Raw genomic sequence first — 25,110 nt, forward strand, 5'->3', positions numbered from 1 at the left:
CTCTTTCAGCTGATTCATCATTGGTGTGTAGGAATGCAATTGATTTATGGGTGTTAATGTTAAACCCTCTTACTTTGCTGATTTCATTTATGACTTTTAGATGCTTTTTGGTGGAGTTTTGGGTCTTCTAAATGGAGAATCATGTCTTGGCAAATAGGAATAGTTTGAGCTCTTCTTTTCCTATTTATGTTCCTTTAATTTCTTTCTTTTGTCTAATTGTTTGGCTAGGGTTTTAAGAACTATGTTAAATAGGAGTAAGAAAAAGAGGGCATCCCTGTATTGTTTCAGTTTTTAGAGTGAATGCTTTCATTTTTTCCCCATTTATAATGATGTTGGCTTGGGTTTAGCATGGATAGTTTTTACAATGGTAAGCTATGTTCCGATTATCCCTATTTTTATCCTGTTTTGAGCACAAATGGATGCTGATTTTTGTCAAATGCTTTTTCTGCATGTACTCACAGAATCATATGATTCTAGTCTTTAGGTCTATTGAATTACATTTATTGATTTCCATCTGTTGAAAAAAACCTTGCAGCACTAGAATTAACCACATTTGATCATGATGCAGTATCTTTTTAATATGTTTTGATATGCTACTTGCAATTATTTTATTAAGAATTTTTGCATCTATGTTCATCAGGTATATTGATCTGAAATTTTCTTCCCTTGAAGTGTCTTTGTCTGGTTTTGGTATCAAGATGATATTAGATTCATAGAATGAGTTTGGAAGGTCCCTCTTCTTTCTTACTTCATGAAATAATTTGGTGTAAGTTCTTCTTTGAAGTTCTGGTATATTTTGGCTGAGAGCCTATCTGGTCCTAGGCTTTTCTTTGTTGATAGAATTTTGATGGTGTCTTCAATATCATTGTTTGAAATTGGTACATTCAAATTTTTTATGCCCTCCTGATTCAATTTAGTAGATCATATGTATCTAGAGATTTAAGACAGAAACTTTTGACAAACTGGTAAACTGTTTTCTTAAAGAAACTTCCTCCAATACCAGAGATCTTGAATAGCCTCCAGATCAATCATCCAGAAACATCTCTCCACATAATTGAAGAACTTGGCTTCCATTTTGGGAAGAGAAGGACCCTTTTGTACTTTCTTTCATTTCTGTTTTTTTGCTTTGGCAGAAGTGGGTCTTTGGTTTTTCAGGAGTTTTTCCCTGTGTTCTGGAGGATTCTTGACCTCTTGATCTAGGTGTCAGTGGTTTTTCATCTTCCCTGTTCTTATGTCATTGTTGTGCATTTTTAGCTGGAGAGTCACAAAGAGGTTTTCTCACTAGTGCTTTTATTTAGTTTCTTCATCAACAAAATCATCATCTTTAGTAGCAACAAGTTTTACTGCTTTCTGTTGAACCTTACTACTGCTTCTAGGGTCCAACTGCTTTTCACATTCACTAAAGAGCTTGACATCCTTCTATGCTTCTGACCTGGGATCTTCCTTCACAGTGTGCATAGACCAGGGACCACACTTCATATCAAGACCATACATGGTATAATTTTCAAGTCTCCAAGGGAAATTATTTACTGCACAGACATTTTTCAAAACTGCCACCATTGCCTTACTGGGACTGCCTTCATAATCCATTGCCTTTGTTTCATCAAGGTGCAGTTCATTCTTTGCACCACCCATCAAAAGACCATTCTTAAAAATTACTTGTGTTCATTTTCATCATTATCCACCTGAAAGTGATCATCTTTGTCAGCCTCTATTTCTCAACCAAAAAGGTAATTCTGGGGCTCTAGGGCTCGTGTCTGTATTGACTGAATCTCTCATTGTGCGGTATTGAATGCAAATGGATCTCAGTCTTTAAGAAGACAGGTTTGAAAGGTTAGAGGTAATGGGACAGAGGAGAGTGAGGTTGGGAAAAAATACAGACATGGGAAGAAAGCAGATAGCAAAAGAGGCAGGGGAAAGAGAAGAAGCAGTATGTAGAAGGAAGAAACTCATATAACCTCCAGCAAGCTCTGCTTCCCCTACAGAGACTGGGTATTCACAGTGAATTTTGTTTTTTAACATCTGCATTTCTAATTTTTAGAATTCTATTAATAAGTAATTCTGTTTTGCATTACCTGCTAAACATGCCTTAAACAACCTTTTTCTTCATTGAGTTTCAATAGACTGGTCCTTAGTCCTCCAATGGTAGGTTTGGGGCATGCCCACACCCTAGAGGCTAATTTTGCGCATTTCTCTGAGACTTATTCTCAATAGAAAGTCTCCAGTATATTCCAGTAGCTATCTTCTTTTGCTACTTATGCTGCTAGTAGAATCTTGGAAGACTGTGAGTCATAAGTGTTAGCAAGAACTGGTTAGGGGTTGGGTTTGTAGCTCAATGGTAGAGCACCTGCCTTGCATGTGTGAGGTACTGGGTTTGATCCTCAGCACTACATAAATAAATAAAATAAAGGTTTCGTGTCCATCTAAACTAAAAATAAAATAAAAAATAAAAAAGAACTGGTTGGGAACAGAGAGAAGAGATTGGGGCTCCATGCTGGGCACAGATAAGTGGATACCTCTTCTAAAGAATGGGGAAAGGGTGTGGTTTGGCTAGAGAGGTTCCCTGGAATCTGATGATCAGCTCATAGGGCACCAGCCTAGGACACCAGACTAGGTTCTGTGCTCCTGTGTGGCAGCTCTCTTCTGCTGCCATGTTCCTGTATCTACTCCATGATGATCTGCCTGAACACCAAGACCATGATGAATTGACCTGTGATCCCTGATGCCTCCTTTTTCTCTCTATTGGAAATACTGACTGTTCAGCTAGGTTTTAAGTTTCAGGAGGACAGATACCATCTTGTATTTTTTGTAACCAAAAGTTAGTAGAGGTCACTGAAAGTGCTTTCAGATTTTCTCCTAGTAACACTGTGCCTGTGAGGGGTCCCTGATAGAACAAGAGCATCCTACAATCTCAGTTAAATGTGACACCAAAATAAGGATCTAGAAGATTAAGGGGGTCTAGGATAAAGAGTCCTCTATCTGCCAGCCTGGCCCTTCAGAGGGAGTCTGAGAGTCACAAAAGGATGGGAACTAATGGCCCTCTTCTCCCTGTCCTGAACCTCACATCCATATTTCTCTCACAGTTACCCACTCTCTTTGCCTCAACTTCACTGTCAAATCTCAGTCCAGACCTGGGGAGTCCTGGTGTGAAGTGCAGGGCTCAGTGGATAAGACTGCTTTCCTTCAGTATGACTGTGAGAGCAATAAGATCAAACCTTTGGGTCACCTGGGAAGGGAGGTGAATGCCACCAAAACATGGACACAATTGACCGAAATGCTGAGAGAACTGAGGCAAGATCTCAGGATGATCCTGCTTGACATGGACTTGGAAAAAAAATAAGACCATGGGTAAGTATGGAATGGGGTGAAGAGATAAAACAGGAGATAGGAAGGGATGGAGTGTACATGTGGAGGAGGCTCTGGATGTATTTGTGTAAAAGAGATTAACATTGGCCCAGCCTTAGAGGGATGTGGGGCTTAATGGGCAAGAAAGGGCAAATCTGGAAGAAAAGAATAAAGGCCTCTAAATGTGCAGAGAAATGCTCAACTTATTGGGAGGTGATGAATCTATCAAGAGTGAAAGATGATAGTTTTGTTGTGTATTGCACGTCATCTCACCCTGCAGGCCAAGATGTCTTGTCAGTTTGAAGGAAAAAATCACATTGGTTCATTCTGGAATTTCAGCATTGATGGACAGCCATCTCTCTACTTAAATGTGATGCACATGGAGTGGACAGTGATTAATCCTAGAGCCAGAGGGATCAAGGAGAAGTTGGAGAATGAGAAAGAACTGACAGAACGTTTAAGGAAGGTCTCCATGGGAGATTGCAATCAGTGGCTCGGGGAATTCTCAGAGCACTTGGAGGAAATGCCAGGTAGAGAGCTGAGTTACTATGAAACTCAGCAGGATGGGAAAGATGTGGGAATTCTCTTTAAAGGTCTGATGACTTCCCTGTGGGGTGTGAGCATGTGCATATAATGGAAAATTTGATGGGCTGAATGACTGACTTCTTCATCGGCTTCTTGACTGGACAATCAGTGATAGCCATGTGGATTTGTCACTAGCCTCCTTTCTCATCTCACCTCCCAAGGTCTCTTCTTTACAGAAGCCCCCATTGTCCATTAATCAATGATGCAGTCATTAATGGTCGGCCAACTAGTTCCCAGGTGTATATATATATATATATATATATATATATATATATATATGTATATATATATATATATATATATATATATATATTTCTGTAAACTTCCAGGCCTTCTCTTGTTACAACAAATTGGATGGACTTTTGCTGTCCCCTCCAGTTGTAATGTGAGCTGTATAAGGACATAGCACAACCTCTGTTCATCTCTGTATCCCCAGGACCTGGTAGAATAATTGTCCCATGATGAGTCAGTATATATGAGTTGAATGCACTGTATGGGGAAAACAGGTGCTGAACAATGGATATTTTTAATTTTGACAGGGATTTTGCTCTTTTGTTTGTTTTAGCACCAACATCAACAGTCCCAGTTACCAGTGGGTCTCCACGTACCTCATCTGTTTCAGTGACCAGCTTAGGGATCATCATTGTCTTAATTTTAGTCGTCAGTCATCATCATCTTCATGGCCATCAAGTTGTATAGGAAATCAACAGACACCATGAAAGGTGAGGAATAGTCTGTCCTCTGGCCTTTGGGTGGTGCTGTCTCAGTCTGGTAGGGCCTTAGGACAGGTGTCCCACCAGTTTCACCCAAGCCCCTGGCCACTGATATCTCTCCACAGAAGTAATGCCCTTCCTTAGCCTTGAGCACTGCCCATTCCACAGTAGTGCTGGAATGACTGCTGCTGAGTAGAGGAGGCCACTGTAGGTAGCACAGCAGTGCAGTGAGAGGAGGGACACATAGGAGTCTCCTCCTGAGTGGGGCAGTGCCTCAGATCTGGAGAATCTGGTGGGTGTTGGCTCCAGATCTTTGGTTGAGGAGTTATTTGCTCTCTGGGAAAATATAACACAGGTTAATAGTTTTCCTTAATGTGTAGAAGCTGTTCCATCATCTACTATGTCTTCTGTGGACCATGGGAAGGCAACATCATCAGACCACCCTTGGTGGCAAGAAGTGTCCTTAGATGACTGTCTCTACTCTGCCACTCTTTCCAACAAACTTTCCTCCATTTGAGTGGAATTGGAAAGCCTGTAGACATTTTCCTTATTTATAGAGGAAGATTATTTAAAAGGATATTTATCTTGGTTTAATGAGGTTTATCTATGTATTCACACTTATTTTTGTATATAATTAAGTTACTGATGGACAGAAACCACAAGTCAACTCTGCTAACTCACTAGATATTATGACACAAATGATTAAGGCCATAGAGTGAAGTGACATGTGGATATATTAACATCTTGTTGTGACACCTGGCACAAAAGCTCTTAGCAACCTTCATTGCAACCCAGAGGAACAAGGCATGTTCTGTCCAAGAAAGATTGGATCTGAAGCCCTGGAGGTGGGCAGGAGGCTCTTTCAGATATTCTTTCCTTAAGGGCTCTGCCCAGCCTTGGGGATAAGGGCTGCTCCCCAGACACATCATCTATGAATCTTTAGAGCTGTTTCCCTCTCAATAGATAATCACTGTTAGAATTAATAATTCCTCATACTAAACATTGCCTCTATAAGTTACTTTAGTTTTAGTTTCACAATTGGACCTAGAGTGACACCACTGCTCTCCAAATCATTATTCTGTATTATTTTGGCATGGCCAGTGAGTAACTCACCACACAAATGCCCCTTCCCAATGCATACTTCTCAGTCTTCTCTAAAACTACCAGTGAAGTTCCCAGTGACTGAATACGCTAAAGCAGAAGGATCACAAGTTCAAAACCAACCTCAGAAACTTTTTTTTTTTAATGGCATCTTTTTTTTCTTATAATATTTTTGTTTTGTTTTAGTTATTTATTTTTAGTATTTTTATTTGCTCTTTTTAATTATACATGATAGTAGAACGTATTTTGACATATCATACATACATGGAGTATAACTTCCCATTGTTGCGGTTTTTACATGATGTGGAGTTACACTGTTCATGTATTTATATATGAACATAGGAAAGTTATGTCTGATTCATACTGTTTTTCCTTCTCCCACCCCCCTCTGTTTCCCCATTTACCTGTGTCTAATCCCGAGAACCTCCCCTTATTGTGAGTCAGCCTGCAGCCTCAGTAGCTTAGTGAGGCTAAGCAAGTTCGGAAGACTGTATCAAAAATAAATAAATTTCAAAACACTGGCAGTATAGCTCCGTGGTACTGTGCCTTTGGATTCAGTTTCCAATATCAAAAATTTCTATTTCTTAATAAAAAGTAAAATTGTATAAGTAAATATTACCTAATATTTTCAAAAGATTAGTCTACCATTCATGTCAGTATGAAACACATGAGATCATCTGAACAGGTAAATGTTGTTGCCCCTGTACACCCAACATAGGAAGCCTATTTAAGAGCTGGAGGAGCACACTTGTTTCCTCTTGGAGTTCTCACAATTTGTCTTGAAAACTGGTTCAAGAATCTTTTACAAAAAATTATATTTTCCAAGTCTCATAACAAGAAGACTTAGGTAGTCCTTCTAGAACTCTCCTCTAAACCAGCACTTCTCAACTACAGATGATTTTGTCCATCAGTGGAACATTTGGCACTTTCTGGAGGCAAATTAGGCTATTACAACTGGGTAGAGGGTGCGAACTATCTGGCCCAAATGGCAGTAATTATCAGGCTAAGAAATCTCTCAGAATTTGGACTGGCCTGTGCCCATTGCCCATAACACATTACCACACGTCGCTCACATCCTCCTTGGGTGAGGAAGTGGGTACCCATCAGAGGGATGGACTGCTGTGAAATAAAAGCAAAAGGCAAGAATTATATATTTTCAAAGCAATGTCATGACCTGTTTAGCTGACCAGAGGGGTCTGACTTCTAACAAAGAAAAAGCCCATGCTTGCTTATTTATAGTGGTACAGAACAAAGGGGATAGATAGAGATTTCCTTGGGGCAGGAAGGTGGACAGGATGAGAGTGGAGACAAACAGGTTGTTTATCCTTGGCAGGTTATTCCTATTTCCAGTGGCTGTGTTTGAACAGGAGCTTAGAGCCAGGTCAGGATCCCAGCATGATCTGGGATATCTCCAACTAGAGAATTCTACCCAGGAGTCCTGGAAGACTGACTTCCCTGCCTTAATGGCTCCAACATTGTACAGTTTGCATACAGTTCACACATAGCTCCTAACACATAACACAGTTCCAACAGTGGCCAATCTTATTGTCTGCACATTCATCAGAGCCCAGGAATGGAACTTATTTGCACAGGAAATTAGAATTTACTAGAATACTGAGGACTGTCATTATCCTGGCTCTCCCCAGGGGCACTCCTATTATCAGGTCTATTCTCTTCCTCTAAGTCCAAGATTCACTCCTTTTGGCTGAACTCTAGAATTATTGTTCAAACTGAAGTAAGGCAGAAAATCATTCAGTGCTTGAAGCTGACAAACATGAATGTCAATACAAAAGGAGCACCCAGTTTGAAGCAAGAGATGGTGATCAGAAAATAATGGAAAGAACCAGACACTAAAGGGATGGTTTATAACTAATTATTGTAATTTCTGACTGCAAAATTGATTCATACTGATCACAGATTGTTTTAGTCAGCTTTTTCACTGCTATGACTAAAAGACCCAACCAGCACAACTGTAGAGGAGGAAAAGTTTATTTAAGGGCTCACAATTTCCAAGGTCTTATTTCACAGAAGGCCAGCTCCATTCCTCGAAGCTCATGGCACAAGAGTGTGACACAGGGAAGCAGCTCTCATGTTATCAGAAAGCAGAGAGAAATATTTGCCAGAAACAAATATATACCCCATAGCCACACCCCACTGTCCTTCAGTAATCACTCAGTAATCCCATCAGGTATTAATTCGCTGGCTGGATTAAGGCTATAACCCAATCATTTCTCCTCCAAACCCTCTTGCATTGTCTTACACATGAGCTTTGGGGGGATACCACATCTAGACCATAACACAGACCATTTGAAAATCAGTAATATATAGCCAAGTGCAATGGCACCTGTAATCCCAGCAGCTCAAGAGTCAAGGCAGGAGGATTGCAAATTCAAAGCCAGCCTCAGCAATTTAGTGAGGCCCTAAGCAATTCAGTGAAACTCTGTGTCTAAAGGGCTGGGTATGTGGCTCAGTAGTTGAGTGCCCCAGTACCCCAAACAAACAAACAAACTTACATGTATGTTAACTACTCAAAGATAATTAGTATGGGTAGCATCAGGAAGATCGACAAATAGGAGTGCTTCAGCTTCATCCTGCCCCATTCATACAAATTCACCCAGTAAATTTCCAAAGACAAGAACATTACCCTGGGAGTGAGCCTAGACAACGTTTCTCAAGAAATGCAGGATTCAAAGGGTAAGTGAAACAGCTTTTCCCATGCTGTCCGTCCCCCAGCTGGAATGAAACCACACACATCCCCCTACACATAAGAGCTTTTACAGTGGAAAATGTGAGGTGGAGGTGGACATTCAGCTTCACTGATATTTTGGGGCTCTTCACAAGAGGCAGGCCCCTCTCTTGCCACCCCCCCCCAAAACAATTGGGAGAACTTGCAGAACTGTATTAACTGTAGCAACTGTAAGCAAAAAAAAAAGAGCCCACAGCAAAAGATGTGCATATCTTGGTGGTTGGCCTATGCTTTGGCCCAGAGAACACTATAAAATTCTAATATTTACCGGGCAGCTGTAGCAATCCTGGGCATACAGCGGCACTAGTGGTTCAACAGCTGCAGCAGAGAGACCAATCCAGATAGTCTGATGGGACTTTCTGAATTGAATGCCTCTTGGAAAAACTCACAGGACAAAGTTAACTAGGAAAACTGAAATAAATATCCATACCTCAAGCATCATATTGTACATAAAAATACATACAATGTTATCCATTTTTTAAAAATTATAAAAATTAAAGGCTCAGCCAACTAAAAATAAAAAAGAAAGCTGGGTGTGATGATGCATGCGTGTAATCCCAGCAGCTCTGGAGTTGAGGCAGGAGGATTGTAAGTTCAAAGCCAGCCTCAGCAATTTAACAAGGTCCTAAGTAAACAACTTAGTGAGACTCTGTCTCTAAATAAAATATTAAAAGGGCTTGGGATGTGACTTAGTGGTTAAGCGACCCCTGGGTTCAATCCCTGCTACACACACACACACACACACACACACACACACATATATATATATATATATATATATATATATATATATATATATATCACATCCTCACATTTCATGAGCAAACAATTAAAATATAACTTATAGTATGCATAAAGTGTCTCCCCCATGCAAGCCTGTATCCTCTGGTATTAGCCACACACTCAAGATAAAGTTTGATTAGATTTTTGTAATCCTCCCAGGAAGTCTTAGCACATGAGAATGTATCACCCCTCCCCCCGGAAGTTGATGAATAATGTCACTTTTCTGTTAAAAATCGTTGTACCAGTTAGCACTCCTAGCATAGTAACAGTTCCACTTCCCTTTCCAAAGCTGGGCCTTAACAATTACAAGTTTTTACAAAAAAATTGCCCCGATGAAATGATGCAGTTTTAAATTGGATCAATTTGCACAGCAATTTATTCTAAGAAATTGTATAGAGGTTCATACACATATGGTTATTCCAAAGTTTTGTTTTTTGTTTGGTTAAAATAACTAACAGGAGACTTTCTTTATCTTCATCAACAGACAGCTAGTTACATATAAATTGTCAGTCATTCCATTCATTGCCTTACAGAGTTAAAAAGAAAAGTACCTGTACATCTCGATGGTCTGGGACTATCTTGAATATGTATTATTTTAAGATATAAACTGAGAACAACTGAATGTATGTGGGCTCATATTTGCTTTGAAAATAAGCATTAACCCAGCTCTCCTTTTCATAGTGAGAACATAGTTCCTATAACCTATTCCGAGTTTGCCTGTCCGATTGCAGAAAAATAAATGTACTAGTCGTCTACTGCTCTGATTCTGCAGTGCCCAACAGTCAATCAATCTTATTGTCAGATCAGAACAAAAACACAGTCCCAGCCCGCAAGCTTGAAGGAGTCTCTGCTTTGGTGGCAAACAGCTGGGAGTGTGCTGGACCTGACTAAGCAGGGCCGACTTCTCCGCCCCAGCTCGCCTGATCCAGCTTCCAGGCTCGAAATGAGCACTTTCTCCTCGTCCACCCCCCCCCCCCAGTACAGCAGAGGTTACCCGACAAGACGTCACCACTACACACAAAACTCCTGTGCTTTTTTAAACACACGTTTAAAATGAAGGGGAAAAAAAGCAGCAAAACTCGATTGGAAAAAAGTTGCAAAACATGTTTTTGATAAAACCATTTTCTATGGAAAGAAAAGGGGGGAGACTTGAAACTCGGGTGTAGAAACCTAGGGAAAGCGGCCTCTGTCCGTTAAATAAAAAGTCTGAAATTTATCACCAAACCTCTGCAACAAAGGCAGGAGAAGCCTCGGGAAGCTCCGCTCCGCGACCTGCCCCGCCCTCAGCAGGCCTCCCAGACCTGCGACCGGCCCCGCACCCTGCTCCCGCCCCTGTCCTGCGCACCAAGGGTCTACGTGCCAGTCCCGCCTCACCTCACCCCGCCCTGTCAAGCTCCCCGTCCCGCGCGCGGTCCAAGCGCCTCACCTCCGCCCGCCCTTGTCCCGTGCGCGGTCCTCGGGCCTCACCTCGGCCTGCCCCTCTCCCTCGCACAGAAGGATTACGCGCCCCGTTCCGCGCGTGGACCGCACACCTCGGCACCCTCTTGCACTCTGTCTAGTCCAGATATGGATGTGGGTACCCTCACCTGGCTCTTTTCTGTCAGCACCGGTGAGTTCCCACATTACAATTTAAGGGGTGTGGCAGAGGATCACTGGGACAGGGTTCCAGTCCAGACACCAGATCACGGGACTGAGCCTGGGTCCCTCCCCAGTCCCCTCCACCGCCCCCGCGGGGTCAGTCCCACCTGGTGCAAGTGTCTGGCTCTTCTCCTGAGGCCCTGGAGAGGAGCGAGAAAGAAAAGAAATAGTAAGGGCAGGAGGTGGGAGAGACAATAGGGAAGGAGACCACAGGCTGGCAGTCTCTGGTGACATCTCACAGCCAGGAAGCGGAGCCAGAGCCACAACCCCCAGGACCAGGTGTGGTCGTGCACAGGGGGGTGATCCCCCCAGGGTCAGGACAACAGACACTCCCAGACCCAGCTCTGCTCTACAGACTTTCACCCACTGCAAACCCTCAGCATCCCAAGGCTGTTGACTCTTGAACTTCCCACCACACTTTGCCTGGGGATCTCAGCACATGCGCCCACAGAGCCTCACCAGCCAACAGCCACAATCACTTTTCTGTGATTCAGTGAGCCACCACCCAGCTCACCTCCTTTCACTCCTTTTCTCATCTAGCCACGCCCCATCCAGGGCCTCCCTACCTTCCCTTCCTCCTAGGGACCCTAACCTCCACCAGGACCACCTGGCACCATATACCTCTGCCTGAGGACACAACCGGCAACATCCCCCACCTCACCCAAGATCCTAAAGCAAGAGCAGGGGCCCCATTTCTCTAATGACCCTGGTGATGTTATACAGCTGGGGGTCTTCCTAAAAACTGAGGCAGCTGGAAGACCCCCATCTTCAAACCCTGATTCTTTTGATCAACTCAGAAAGGTTTCAGACATTGCTCAAAGTAGGGAAAGGGACATTCTCAAGGGAGAGAGTGGGTCCTCTCAGAGGGGAGAGACAAAGAGCACTCTCCTGTGCTCCAGTTCTTTCTTTGGGGGGTGGGGGCAGGAAAGTTTCCAGAGAGTCCCACCAGGCCCACCTCTTGGCTCTTGACTGACAGCAGGGTGACATCAGAATTTCAAGTCTGCTTTGCCATGACAACTCTGTCACCTTGGCCCATGCTGACTGGTTCTATCTGGATTCTTAATCATTTTTACAGGTTTTATGGTTAGGAGGAATTATCTTTATCTTCCAGAATCTGGTCTGTGAAGGGACACATAACTTGGGTTATTCTTGTCAATGTTACTTCCTGCCTGAATTTCCTTGTAGATAATAGTTTGCTGAAGAATAAGACATATTCTTTCCACTTTGGTTAGTCAGGGCTGCAGGTAAATTGGTTTTTGGCAAAGAAAGCATGTGGGGGTGAAGAAAGCATGTGGGAATCAGCACAGTGGGACATTTCATAGAATTATTCTCTAAACGTGTGTTCCCACCCTCCTCATCTGTCTGTCCCCTAACAGCAATGGTACATCTATACATTTCTGTAGTAGCATCTATAGACTTCTGACCTTGGATCCTAGCCTCATCTAACTCTTGAGGATTTAGCATCATATAAGGGTATAAAGTAGGCACAAGTTGTTTACTTTCTCCATAAAGGCAGATAGTAAGGGGTGGCAGGCCTCTGCAGGCCACACTATAACTGTCTCTATATGAAGTACTCATGAGAGCAACTGAAGACTACATGCCAATGAATGGGGCACTGGCATAGTTTTCTATGCCCTAGTTTTCTCACCCTAGATTAGGGTATCTCCTGTGTCTCCAGTGTTGGTGCCCATCCTTATGCTGTCTTTCCCAAGTGATTCTGCAGATGCATATTTTATGCTCCTGTGGCTTCAGATGGTCTGGTGTTTAGGAGGGGTTCCTGTAGATTGAGGCCTACTGTACCCCCACCCACACTCACACCCTTTGCTGCCCAGTGGATTCTTCGGTTCATGTGGATTATAGGGTACACTTTCTAAAGCCACAGGTGTGAGCTCAAGGTGAAGTGATACACTTAGTAGAGGACAAATGTGTGTTCTCCAGGATGGGATACTATTTTAAACATATTGGTCTGGGGAAAGTAGTGTCAGAAGATTGTACTTGACCCTCTCTACTAGGGTATCCCTGACTCCACAGGTGACTCACTAAGTCCATGGATGATTCATTTCAGTTACAAATTCAGAGAATTTGAAATAACCATTGAATGGATCTGTGGCCCCAGACATCTAGGAGAAGAACCTGGGACAGGTCCATTCCTGGCCCCATGTGAACCTTGTCAGAACCAGGGGGCCATCATGATGCTTCTTGAGACAGGGTCTCCCTATGTTGCTTAGGCAGATGAACTTCTAGTCCTCCTGACTCAGGCTTTTGGTACCTGGAATTACAGACACATGCTACCATAACAGGATCAACTTTTAAAAATTTTTGTTATATACATTTTTAATGGTTGATTTTTTTGCCCATTTCATTAAACTCTTATTACAATATGATCATTTCTGTGTTTTTGTTTCTGATATGAGTGAGACATGATCTTTTTGTTACCTGCTCCCCATTCTTGGTATCTATTCCATTGTTGTGTAAGTGATCAATATTTATTAATATTACTTATTAATATTGAGTTGATTTAACAGTTTAGTAACAATGATCATGCAGAAGTATAGAAAAGATGTTCTTATATTAAAAAATAAACAGTATTTCTTAGTGAGATAAGAAATATTAGGATTCTAGTCAACTAGATCAAGAAGGTCATGGAGAGAGTGAATGTCCATTTTAGATTTTCCCTTGCCATTTTGTATAAATTTATTTAGGCTGTAATTCTCTCATTAGCCTGTAAAGGAAGTAGCATTCTCATTTTAGAACTGGGAAGATTAGAGTATTTATGTAAATGTTGAAGTTATTGTTGTAATTGTAGGGCTAGGTTTTGATCTAAACCTTCTACTTTGATCTCCTGCTGCTTCCCCTTTGCTTGTCAGACTTAAGTTCCCACAGTCCTTTCTGTGCCTTGAATAAGACAAACTGTTTCCTACTTGGAACCTTTGTTGTTGCTCCAGCCTGTTCTCTAATACCTGGGAAGCCTTATGCTAGAGCCACTTATGGATGATTCCTCTCATCTCAGGTCTTGGCTCAAATGTCTTCTTACAGTATAGTTTTGAAAGGCACCCTGTCTACCTTAGCTACTCCACCAAGTTCTCTCTGCTTTTACACAGCATCCTGTTTGTATCCTTCATACCACTAATCAATCTTACATTATCTTGTTTATTTGTTGGCATATTTATTGTCTACTTTTCCTTAGTAAGGTCTAAGGTCCAGATATGAGTTCTTGATAACTGTGTGTATCTTTAGCACCTAAAACAGTGATTGGAACATTGTGAGTACTCAGTATGCATTTATTGAGATGAAGAAAGAGATAAAGGATGAGGAAGAGCTAAAGGGAGAGAGAATAAGAGTGAGTAATGAGAATCTAGGTACAAGTTTCCAACTTTTTTCTCACTGGATGATTGACTCCTATTGGAATAAGTTATGTAATTACAACCTGTTCTTTTTGAATTTCCTTATTTAGGAATCCAATATGCCATACTCCTTTTAACTCAAATCTGCAAGACTCCAAAATTAAAGTCTGAGTAATTATAGTAAAAACCTTGGGTTGCACAATTAATAATGCTAAATATTCACCTTGAAATAATTGCAGGTAGTCACTAGGAACCCATAAATTAGGGAACGAAACAATAAATTTCATAAAATACTTTTCCAGATACAGATAGAATTGTAGAACATCTGTCTGTAGGCTTACATGCCAGAAAGTAATCAACCAGGACACAAGAAGTGATAGCATTATGTTGTTTGATGACTTCCCTGAAGAGAAAGTCTGCTGTGTGTGTGTGTGTGTGTGTGTGTGTGTATGTGTGTGTACACACGTGTAAAATATATATATATATATATATACATGTATATATGTATTTACACATATACAATAAATTTCATCATAAAAGGAATATTAGAATTATAACCTTGCTTCTACAAACCTTACCAGTGTGATAAGTATTGAGGAAAATCTACTGAGGATAAAGAATAAGATGTGATTATCTATTTCTCTTTAATTAGTCATCTTCAGTATCAATCTTTTAATTAAAATACTTCAGGAGAAGAGGTATTCTCTTTCACTGGTACCTCATATCACCTAGGACCTTGTACATTGGAGAACTATTTTATGGTTCATTTTCTATGAGGGCTCTGAGACTTTCCTTGGAGATCTTACAGTACTCTGAAAATACTGGTACCTGCAGTCCACAATGGACATTTTTATTTTGCTATGACATTCAGTAGTCAATTGCAGAGTCTTGAAATGATAGTGAAGCTCGGAATTTAAAATACATATATTAATGTGTGGTTAATACACTATAAAATATGATTAAAAGTATCAATTTAAGATATAACATATAAGACTAACTAATATATAAGTCTAAGATTATGATATAAGTCTAATGTTGGTCTATGTATTTTTTTTAGTCCTAAAGAATATTCTCACATATAATAAAGAATTTCCATTTGATGTTCAGCCTGTCCCATTAAGGTAAATAAATAAGCATCCATATTTTATCTTCTGATTTTATTATCTATTTTATGCCTGTTTTTCAAATATTTCTGTATTTTTTCCCTATCAAATTTGGTATTGGTGATATGGCTGATACCATTGGTAGCAATGAGATGATTGACATTGACATTTATATCAACATTAACCTAATAATCAGCATCTTATCTGGGAAGTTAGTGGCTATGAGGGTTAGCTGGTGTATTAAGTGGAGTAGCTCACTAATTTTTCTGTCCTTTTTTATATAGGAGAATTTCAGCCCCTGGTGAGGAAGAGCATTTGGAATTTGAAGAAGATGAAGAAGAAGGTGGTGCTGGAGCAGGGTCTCCTGATTCTTTTCCTGCTAGAGTGCCTGGTGGGTACAAAAAATGTACATTATATAATTCAAGGTCAGGTGTTTGGAACTTACTTTTGTACTTGTTAGTGGCGGGTAAAACATCTCCAGGTTTGCCAATCTTAAGCAAATTATCATGGCCATTCTGATAGCGGTAGCTAATGGTTTATTGTGAAAGTATCTTACTATTTGTGTCAGGGATCCTCAAAACATCCCGTGTTTAGTGATTGGCTAGGAAGACCCACAGGACTCAGCATATAGCTGTACTCACAGTTGTATTCTGAGTCATTACAACAAGAAAACACAAGAACAAAATCAGCAAAGGGTAAAAGCACACAGGCAAATTCCAGAGGAAACCAAACTTCTAAGAGTCCTCTCCCAGCAGAGTCAAATATGTACTTGATTCTCTCAACATTCTTTCACACCTGTGAAATGAAAAAATATTGTCTATTGGGGAAGCACTGTAGAGATTCAGTGCACAAGACACTTATTGGGGTTAGCATGAACCAAAACTACAGACTCCAGGAAGAAAGCAAGTGTTCAGCACAAACCATATTGTTTGCATGGACGGTTTAGGCACAGTGATCTTCTTAACAGGGCATGATGGCAATCCTGCTGAAATCCAGGTTCCCAGATGCTAGCCATGGACCAACATTGTAAGTAGGCTTTCTAGAGTAACTGTTTGCTATGTTAATTATTTTCTTTATATATCTAGCTGTTCTTTAAATAATCATATATGATTGTGAAACCTGGACCTGGAGGAACAGATACTATACAGTTGCCCTTAACAGGGAAATAAAGAATACATAGCAAGTTCTTTTTATTTTTGGAAGATCTTGACAAGGTTGTAAAATACACTAGTCAAGCACCCTGAGTGAATTTTTTGCCTCTTTCACTTCTATAATTTCTTCTGTTCTTATACAGTGCACAGTTTTTACTTCTGATGAACTAGTTCATTTTTTGGAAGTGTGGAAATAACACTGTACTATTGTGATGCATTTTTTATGCTTTATGGTATAATTAAATATAATATACATATCATCCAGAAAACTTCATAATTAAAGTCATATTCCAGTAATTTAAATACTCTTTGGTAGAAGACGTTTGAAATATAAACAATATAGGCTTAGACAAACAAGATACCTGCGCTTTTGAGTCTAACATCTGCCAATCAGTAGTTAAGTGACTGTACTTTTTTCTTTATAAAAGGAGATGTTGACAATGCCTAATTCATAGGGTTACAATGAAAATTAAGGCACCACATACAAAGCATTTGGCATGATACTTTTCATTTGCTGGGGTAGTGGTGGCTACTGTATTTTCATTATCACTTCTAAATGGTGCTAACAGTCCTACACCATAGGGTTATTGGAAAAATTACAGTCACTATAAAATGTTATTGTTAGTGTTTCTTTGATACAAGGTAATTATTTCCAATCTGTTTGTCCTTATGAAGAAAGAGCTATATTTTACTTGTCATATTTGTAGGAAATTTCAAGATTGCTGAGATGATGAGGTAAATAAATTTGCTAAAATTTTTCTGTATTTTTTATTTCCTTTTCAAACCACATGCTGTACTTGAAATAGATTCCAGTTCTATAAATTTCTGGTTTGATTATTTGTTCACTAGCTATACTTCTGTAGCAAACAAGATCCTTGAAGCAGATGATGTAAGTCATGAAATGGACAGATTAAGGTCTTTATGGGTTTCAGGTTGCTGAGTTGAAAAGAAACTCTGTAAATTAAGTCTATTTGCTATGAAAGATTAAGCCCAAAGTAATTAGATTTTTGTATTCTGATATAGCATTTTGGTATTTTATTTCAGAGATACAGAAAGCTCACTAAACCTTTCTATTCCCTGAATTATTTTCCTCAAAGTAAGAAAGAGTACATATAGTTAAATTGGCTATATTTGATTTTCGATCATATTTTCCAGGGCCTGTGTCATTATAAAATTAAAAATGTCATTGAAGGACAATTTGACCTTTAACTTAATTGTAGAATGGGGAAAATTGTTATACTGTGGACATCCAAGATTTCATTCATGATAAGGCTGTTGTGTCTATATTATCATGGCAGGGTGCTCCTAAGAATTATAACATTTTTATTATCTTTATTTTATGTAATTTATATAATTGTAAGTTTGTTGTATTTTTTTTTTTTTTGGTACTGAGGATTTAACACAGGGGTACTTTACCAGTGAGCCACATCCTCAGCCCTTTTTATTTTTCATTTTGAGACAGGATTTCACTTAGTTGCTTAGGGCCTCACTGAGTTGCTGAGATTAGTCTTAAACTTGGGATCCTCCTGCCTCAGCCTCCCAAGTCACCTGGATTACAGGCTTGTGCCATGGCATCTAGCTTATTATGATCTTTTGAAAAAATATTTATTAAGGTGTCCCTTACATATATAAAAGGCATCTTTTTTTAGTGTGCAGCTTTATGAGTTTTGACAAACACACATGCTAAACACTACTACTGTTAAGCTAATGAGATGAAGTATAATATATGACTATGGTATTACCAAGAGTAGTTTATTCCCATTTAAAATTAAAAATGAATTTTTACCCAACCTTTCTTGAAAAGAATAAAAAATTGTTAAACCTTTCTTTGACATTAATATCATTTTCAAAGCCTTCAATTCTCATAAGACAAACAGTAACTTTTGTGTACTGCTTTAAACACTAACTGGCTTAAGTACAAATAGTAGTTTAATTTTCTTAAGGTAATCTCAGTAGATTTTATTTAAATAGAGGATATAAATTTATAACCTATTATTTATTACCTGAAAACTTATTTATCATGTTGAATATTAAAGCTTCTAAATGATAAACCAAAGTAATACAAATAAAAAAATAGCTGATCAGGATTATATGCTTATAATCCTAGCTACTTAAGAAATTGAGGCAGGAGGATTGCAAGTTTGAGGCCAGTGGGGGCAACTTAGAGAGACTTTGTCTCAAAATAGAAAGAACTAGGGATGTAGCTCAGTGGTAGGGTGCTTGCCTCACCTGTGTGAAGCCCTACATTTGTTTCCTAGTACCACATGCACAAATAGCCATGACACAATTTTAGACAAAATTTAAAAAAACATTTCTGAGTGACCTAAACATAAGCCTAGCAATCTCAACATTATTCTAGATTTGTATTGGTTATTCATCTTTTATATAGTCTTAGATATGTACAAAAACTGTTTTTTGAAACTCAAAATGAAGAGTGAATCTTACTTCTTTAATATCAAGCCTGTACTTGTTTCTTTCCTGCATAAATATTCAATTCTGAGTTGAACTTGAGAGTTAAGCAAATATGGATTTCATTTTCAGCTAAAGTGCAGTGTTTTTCTTACTCATGCATATAGGAAGTTGAAAACTGCAACAAAATATTCATTGCTGTTCCATGAATATTAGGGCATCCTTATTTCACAGAATTTCAGAATATATTTAGGGTTAAGCAGTAAATACCACCAAAGTGTGCAGTTAAACTCTGGCTCTCCGTGCACTTCCTTTCTCTCAAAGTCTCAAATTCTCAGACTGAGCCGAACAGTCAGAGCCAGAGTCCCTCATCCAGTCATGTACTTATATTGAAAGGAAAGGAAAATACCATTCAATGTTATCTGGAAGTTCTCCTAGCTATTTTTCAATAATTTTAAGGCTTGTTAATATTCTATTACTCTCAAGCAGTTTTGGAAACATTTTAAGATTTCTTTTTTATAATTTGTCTTGTTTGTTTGTAGTACTGGGGATTGAAGTCTGGGGTGCTCTACCACATAGCTACATCCCCAGCTCTTTGACTTATTTTTTTTTTATTTTGAAACAGGGTTTTGCTAAGTTGCCCAGGCTGGCCTCTCCTGCCTTAACTTGCCAAGTTCCTGGGATTACAGGCATGCACCACTAAGTCTGGCTAAGTTTTTTTTTAATCCATGAATCTTGTCACTTGAAGTCAAAAAGTTTTCTCCAGAGCTTTGCAGAAATTGGTTTATAGGAAATGTCTATTGAGTATGCTCTTCATCAAGGCTCTAAGCAACATCTGGCCTGCTTTGTCTTGAAAGTCCTCTGGCCACTCAAATTTTTAACCCAACACCTGTAGTAACTCTTCCTTGCATGCTAAATGGCATCTGTGTATGAAGCATATACCCACTGATTCATCTTAGGTTTTGTGAGAGTATTTATTATTTTTTTCCAGATATGATGGTTACACTTAAGAATTCAGCCATTATCCAAATCACATATTTCTGAACACAGAAAAATACATATTTCTAGTACCAGTCAATAAAGAAAATAAAAACAAGAATATATTCATATAACTTATATACAAACAACTTTAATCAGGTATAATTTTTCACAGACCTAGAAATATTATTATTTGAATGCTAATGACCCCTAAGATTTTTATCAAACTTTTAATATAATTTCAAAGTGAACAAACTTCTTATGATTTTACTCTTTATCTTGAAAGGTTGGACCAGTTTCTCAACTACTAATCAGTTACCAACCAAAAGAAATTGTGCATGTGTTTTCATATTTTCACACAATTTGTATGTGTGTACAAATTGCAGATATGCAGTACAAATTGCAAAATTTTTCTCTTGCTAGATTTTTAAGACCCATTTCATGTTTTGTGCCATTTACAAAATGTTATGACCAAATAATGATTTGATAATACCATTATTTTAAATTATGTTAAAATTATCCCAAAATAATAGAAAATATTATTTTATATATATCATTTTTATTGGATTTTAAAATTACAAAGAAATGTGAACTTAAAAAATGTGTGTGACAGACTTTGAATTGGTAGTATCAAACATCTGAATTTAATTACAAGTATGATAAATCTAAAACAAAGAAGACATAAATATATAATCACACACATATGATAATGCTTAGTTTACATTTTAGATATCAGGTTCATCTCTGTCCTAAAAGTATGGACAACAAATTTTGTACTCCTTATTCATGACATTTAATTTACCAAGCACCAAGGCAAAATGAAGACTGACTCACCTCTTATTGAAGTAAATGCCTGTGACAAACATTTGTACAATATCATGTAAAAAGCAAATTCAAATCAGTGTTTTAAAAAATATAATCTTTGGTAATTTTCCTCTTTTAATGTTCTGACCTAGACAATGATGTACTATTTTGGAACAAAGACTGTCATGCCATTTCCAATTTTGGACTAGAAATTGTCCTTATAGTATGATATGAGATATAAACAATAGAAATTTTTAAAAAGCAAAAATAAAAAAGTTGAAAGAAAAGAATGATTTCCTATTCTGCATGTGAGGACAGGGTCTTAAGGATCCCATTGACCTTCATATCCATGTCACTCCAGACTCATCCTCAGGCTGGTGGTTCTTTCATTGTCTGATTCTCCATGATCTCTATGGCCATCCTACTTGATACTTAGACCTTCATTTTTCTCAGCATCCTCTTGGAACAAAGAAGTTATGGGCAGGGGGTGGGGGGCTTCAGATGTTCTCCCATTGTTTTTCTGTACCTGTTGCAGGTAGAGTGGTGCTTCATTGCTTGGTCTGTGTCAGTGCTGTGGGGTGCCCAGCAGAGGCAGAGGCCTTACTTGCACAATTCCCTTTCCTCTCCACAGTGGCAGTGGTTGTAACATTCTTGGCTAGGTCAGACACTTTTACACAGTTTTAAAACATTCTTGAGGGAACTTGTCTATATTTAACAAACAGCCATTTGGGGGATCCATAGCTACCTTCACAAATTGTTTTCCACAGATGAAGCACAATGAAATAGAACAACTTGAGTTTTTACCCAAGTACCACCTGTTAATAAACAGTTTCCATCAACAAGATGGACTTTTTGGTATCCCCTATTACAGTAGTGTGGTAAAATGGTTCCAAATTTTCTAATTCATTGTCATTACTTTATCAGAGTTGTCTTTAGGTTTAGGCTTAGAATCTTCCTCTTGCAGAAAATCACACTGAATTGAGTAATTCCTTCCAACTCTTTTTGACACCAGTGAGAGCATGCTTGCTCTGGTTGGTGCATAAGAGGTGGTTGGGGGCAGATAAGTCAGAAAAAGACATGCTTTCTGTGTTCAGTACAACTTGGGGCTCACCAGCTACCAATGGCTTCCTTTGTCTTGCAGTAAAAAGTGAAAGTGGAATTAACCAAATGAACACAGTCTTGCTGCTCACTGCTATATGAGTGTTAAAGACCTATCATATTGCTATCTGGGCTGCTCAGTCTCTGTCCATTCCTGTGAATGTGCATTTCCCAGTGTACAAAGTTCAAATGTTACTCTTTTTTAATCACTCCCTTACTTGGAGTTCTTAGTGACAGCTCAATAACATCCATGGGATGTTATTGAAAACTTGGTTTGGACAGCTGTAGCCATTTAGAGTTTTCCATATTTAAAAGTATGAGGCATAAATAGTGGCCTCACAAAAATGTCTATATTCTAATCCTGGGAACCTGTGACTGTTATGTTTACATGGCAAAAGGAACTTTGCAGAAGCTTGAGATGGGGAGGTTCTCCTGCAGTTCCTTTTAAGGCTTTAGGGACAATTAAAATAAAGATGTTAAAATGAGACATGATGGTTAAAAGCATGGACTCTGTAGCCAAACTTCTGTGTGATTATGGATAATTTGTTTTTCTATGCCTCACTTTTCACCTCTGAAAAATAGAACTAAACTATTGTTGTGAGGATTAGATGAGAGGATTAGGATAGTATGTGGCACAACACAAATACTCACAAGTGTTAGCTATTTCTTATTTACATAGCAATTCCATGTGGAAGAACATTTCTTCTGATCTTTGCTCTAGATCTGAGAGCAGATGATCTAGCTGGAATAGCACAGTTTACACTGGATTGTGTGTAGTGATTTCTTTCTTATCCTTGTTAGTCTTCGAATTTTATGAATGTAGTTGACTTGTTCTCATATTACACTATGTAATTGGATATGTTAATTCTTCACTTAGAAATCTTCCTTTTAATGCATTGGCTCAATTTACAACTATCATGGTTTTATCTTTGATGCAAAAACATGCATATAGATGGTATGGTATTATTTTAGCATTTGATCTTCTTTTATGTTTATTATTTCTTCACTCATTGATATAGATTCTCTAGCCATTTGTTTACTAGAGCATGATAACCTCTAGAACTGGAAATTCAGTCATTCATTCAATAAAATATTTCTTCAACAAAGATCTGTTTATTCCTTGTGCATACTACAAAAGGAACAGTTCCCACACCTTTCAGGATGCTTATTGTGTAGTCAGCAAGACAGAGCCAAAAGCACATGATTATGATTAGAGATGTGCACCAATGTCATAGGTTGGCAAAAAAGAAGGGCTGAGGGAGTTCAATAAATCTAGCCAGATTTAGGACTCACTGAGTATGTAGGAGTTGACCATGCAGAGAGAGAGAGCACATTATAGACCATTCTGAAACACCTTAAATAGGCACCTTTCTATGTAATCTATGATCTTAATTACACTCAGCTTCCTTCATCATGGAACACAATGTTTGACATTCTACCTTGAATTAAACAAGAAATTCAGACTTGAAATCACTGCCTCCATATTAAATTATTCGAAGCATAATGATTACATTAAACCTTACTGTGTAGTCTCAGGCAAAAAGATTGTTGGTAAGGAATGTAGCATCAGCCCTACCATTTCAACTGAAAGACCTAGATGATGACAGGTTATAAAATTGACTCACCCCAAAGTAACAACAAGTTTAATATCAACTTGGAAAAAAATAATCTTAACATCAAAAAGACTTTGAAAGTTGTAAAGCAATCATCTTTTGAATGTCAAAAAAGGTAGTAAAGAGGTAACACATAAAAGAAGTAACATTCTTGGGGGTTTTGGGGGGTGGAGTGGGGTGGGTTCTTTTTTTGTCTTTTTTAGAACTGGGGTTTGAATCCAGTATTTTGCAAATGCAAGGCAGACACTTTGCCACTGAGCTACATCCCAACCCAACATTCTTAATATATAAAGAAAAATTTTAATTGTAATAACCAAAGCAGAATACATGAGAGGAACAGACAATATGAGCGAGCGCACGAGCGTGCACACACACACACACACACACACACACACACACACACACATTTAAAAAACATCCGTTAAACATAAAAAGATACTCAACTTTATTTTCAATAAAAAACAGAAATTAAACTACTGTTGGTGAGTCTTAGGGGAAATAGGTACTTATTAATCACTGGTGGGAACAGAAAAATGGTGAGGTTCCTTTGGAGGGGAATTGAGCATTCTCTAACAACATATAAGTACATATTTTTTCCTTAGCAATCCCATTCCTGAGAATTTACTTTGAAGATGCACCCCCAAAATACAGGAAAAAGAGGAGGAAACATTTGCATATACACAAGATTCTCTGTTTAGGTGTTTTTTATAATGATAAAAAGTTAGAAATAAAGTAACTGCCATATGAAGATTGACTGAATAAACATAGGATGCTGTAGAAAATAATTCAGAAAATCTCCATGAACTAATGAGTGATTTTTCAAATTATTGTTAGCAGAATTTATCAAGGTAGTTCACATTAGCAGATTAAGGGGAAAGATTTCATAAAGTTGTCAACAATGCAGAAAAAGTTTTCAGTTAAGTTTGAAATACAGCCTTGATTTTAAACAATTCTTGTCAAAGAACAGAAAAACATCCTTAACCTGATAAAACATGGCTACATGACATTTACAGCCCAAAATCGTTTAATGATGAATTTGAACAAAACAAGAGTGTCTATTACTTCTTTTCATCAGCATTGTTTTGGAAGCTCTAGCTACTGCACTAGGACAAGAAAATGAAATATAAAAGGGGGGATGTTCTTTATTTGCACATTTATGAATATATAGAGAATATATGCAAAAAACCTATTCATAACTCATTAATAAGATAATGTGGTTCCTGGATAGAAAATCTGTACAGACAAATCAATTTTATCTCAAACAAGTAATAATTGCTTAGAAAATGAACTATTATAATATTTATAGTAGTATTAAATAATATCAAGGACCTTATTATAAATTCAACAAAAGAAATATAAGAATTTTATGTAGAAAATAAACCTTTATTGAAAGAAATAAAAGAATATCAAAAGGAAAAGGAAACTGGAGCAATCTTGAAATTAGGGAAAAAGATGGAAGAGTGACTTAATAATTGTTATGGTTGGTGAGATGTTGAATTGTACATTCTCTTTTACTTTTTTCATTTCTCTCAATTGAATTGTTTATGAGAATGCATTTTATAAAAACAGTGAAGTCATTATTCTTTTTTTCATTTGTTCATAATAGTTATTCTTGACATTAGATTCATTTGGACTAATTATAAATGCATGGGATATAATTTGCTCCAATTCAGTCCCTTCACCCTCCCCATCCTCCCTC

General features: G+C 38.3%; 1 protein-coding gene and 1 long non-coding RNA gene across 2 annotated transcripts in view; both read left to right on the forward strand.

Annotated features, from left to right (window-relative positions):
• The first annotated feature begins 3,618 nt into the window (after window positions 1-3,618).
• Window positions 3,619-5,830, forward strand: LOC144373234 (uncharacterized). The gene is made up of 3 exons (XR_013432981.1): window positions 3,619-3,875; window positions 4,496-4,652; window positions 5,024-5,830. It is a non-coding gene; the product is annotated as an uncharacterized LOC144373234 (long non-coding RNA).
• Window positions 5,831-6,402: 572 nt separating this feature from the next.
• Window positions 6,403-25,110, forward strand: part of LOC144373236 (axin interactor, dorsalization-associated protein-like) — an 82,772-nt gene continuing 64,064 nt past the window's right edge. Inside the window, exons 1-4 of the mRNA XM_078036339.1 lie at window positions 6,403-6,429; window positions 10,516-10,882; window positions 15,313-15,376; window positions 15,643-15,749. Coding sequence (XP_077892465.1) covers window positions 6,403-6,429; window positions 10,516-10,882; window positions 15,313-15,376; window positions 15,643-15,749 — 565 coding nt within the window. The remainder of the gene's footprint in view (window positions 6,430-10,515; window positions 10,883-15,312; window positions 15,377-15,642; window positions 15,750-25,110) is intronic.

This window comes from Ictidomys tridecemlineatus, unplaced genomic scaffold, assembly GCF_052094955.1.
Source record: "Ictidomys tridecemlineatus isolate mIctTri1 unplaced genomic scaffold, mIctTri1.hap1 Scaffold_323, whole genome shotgun sequence".
Lineage (NCBI taxonomy): Eukaryota > Metazoa > Chordata > Mammalia > Rodentia > Sciuridae > Ictidomys > Ictidomys tridecemlineatus.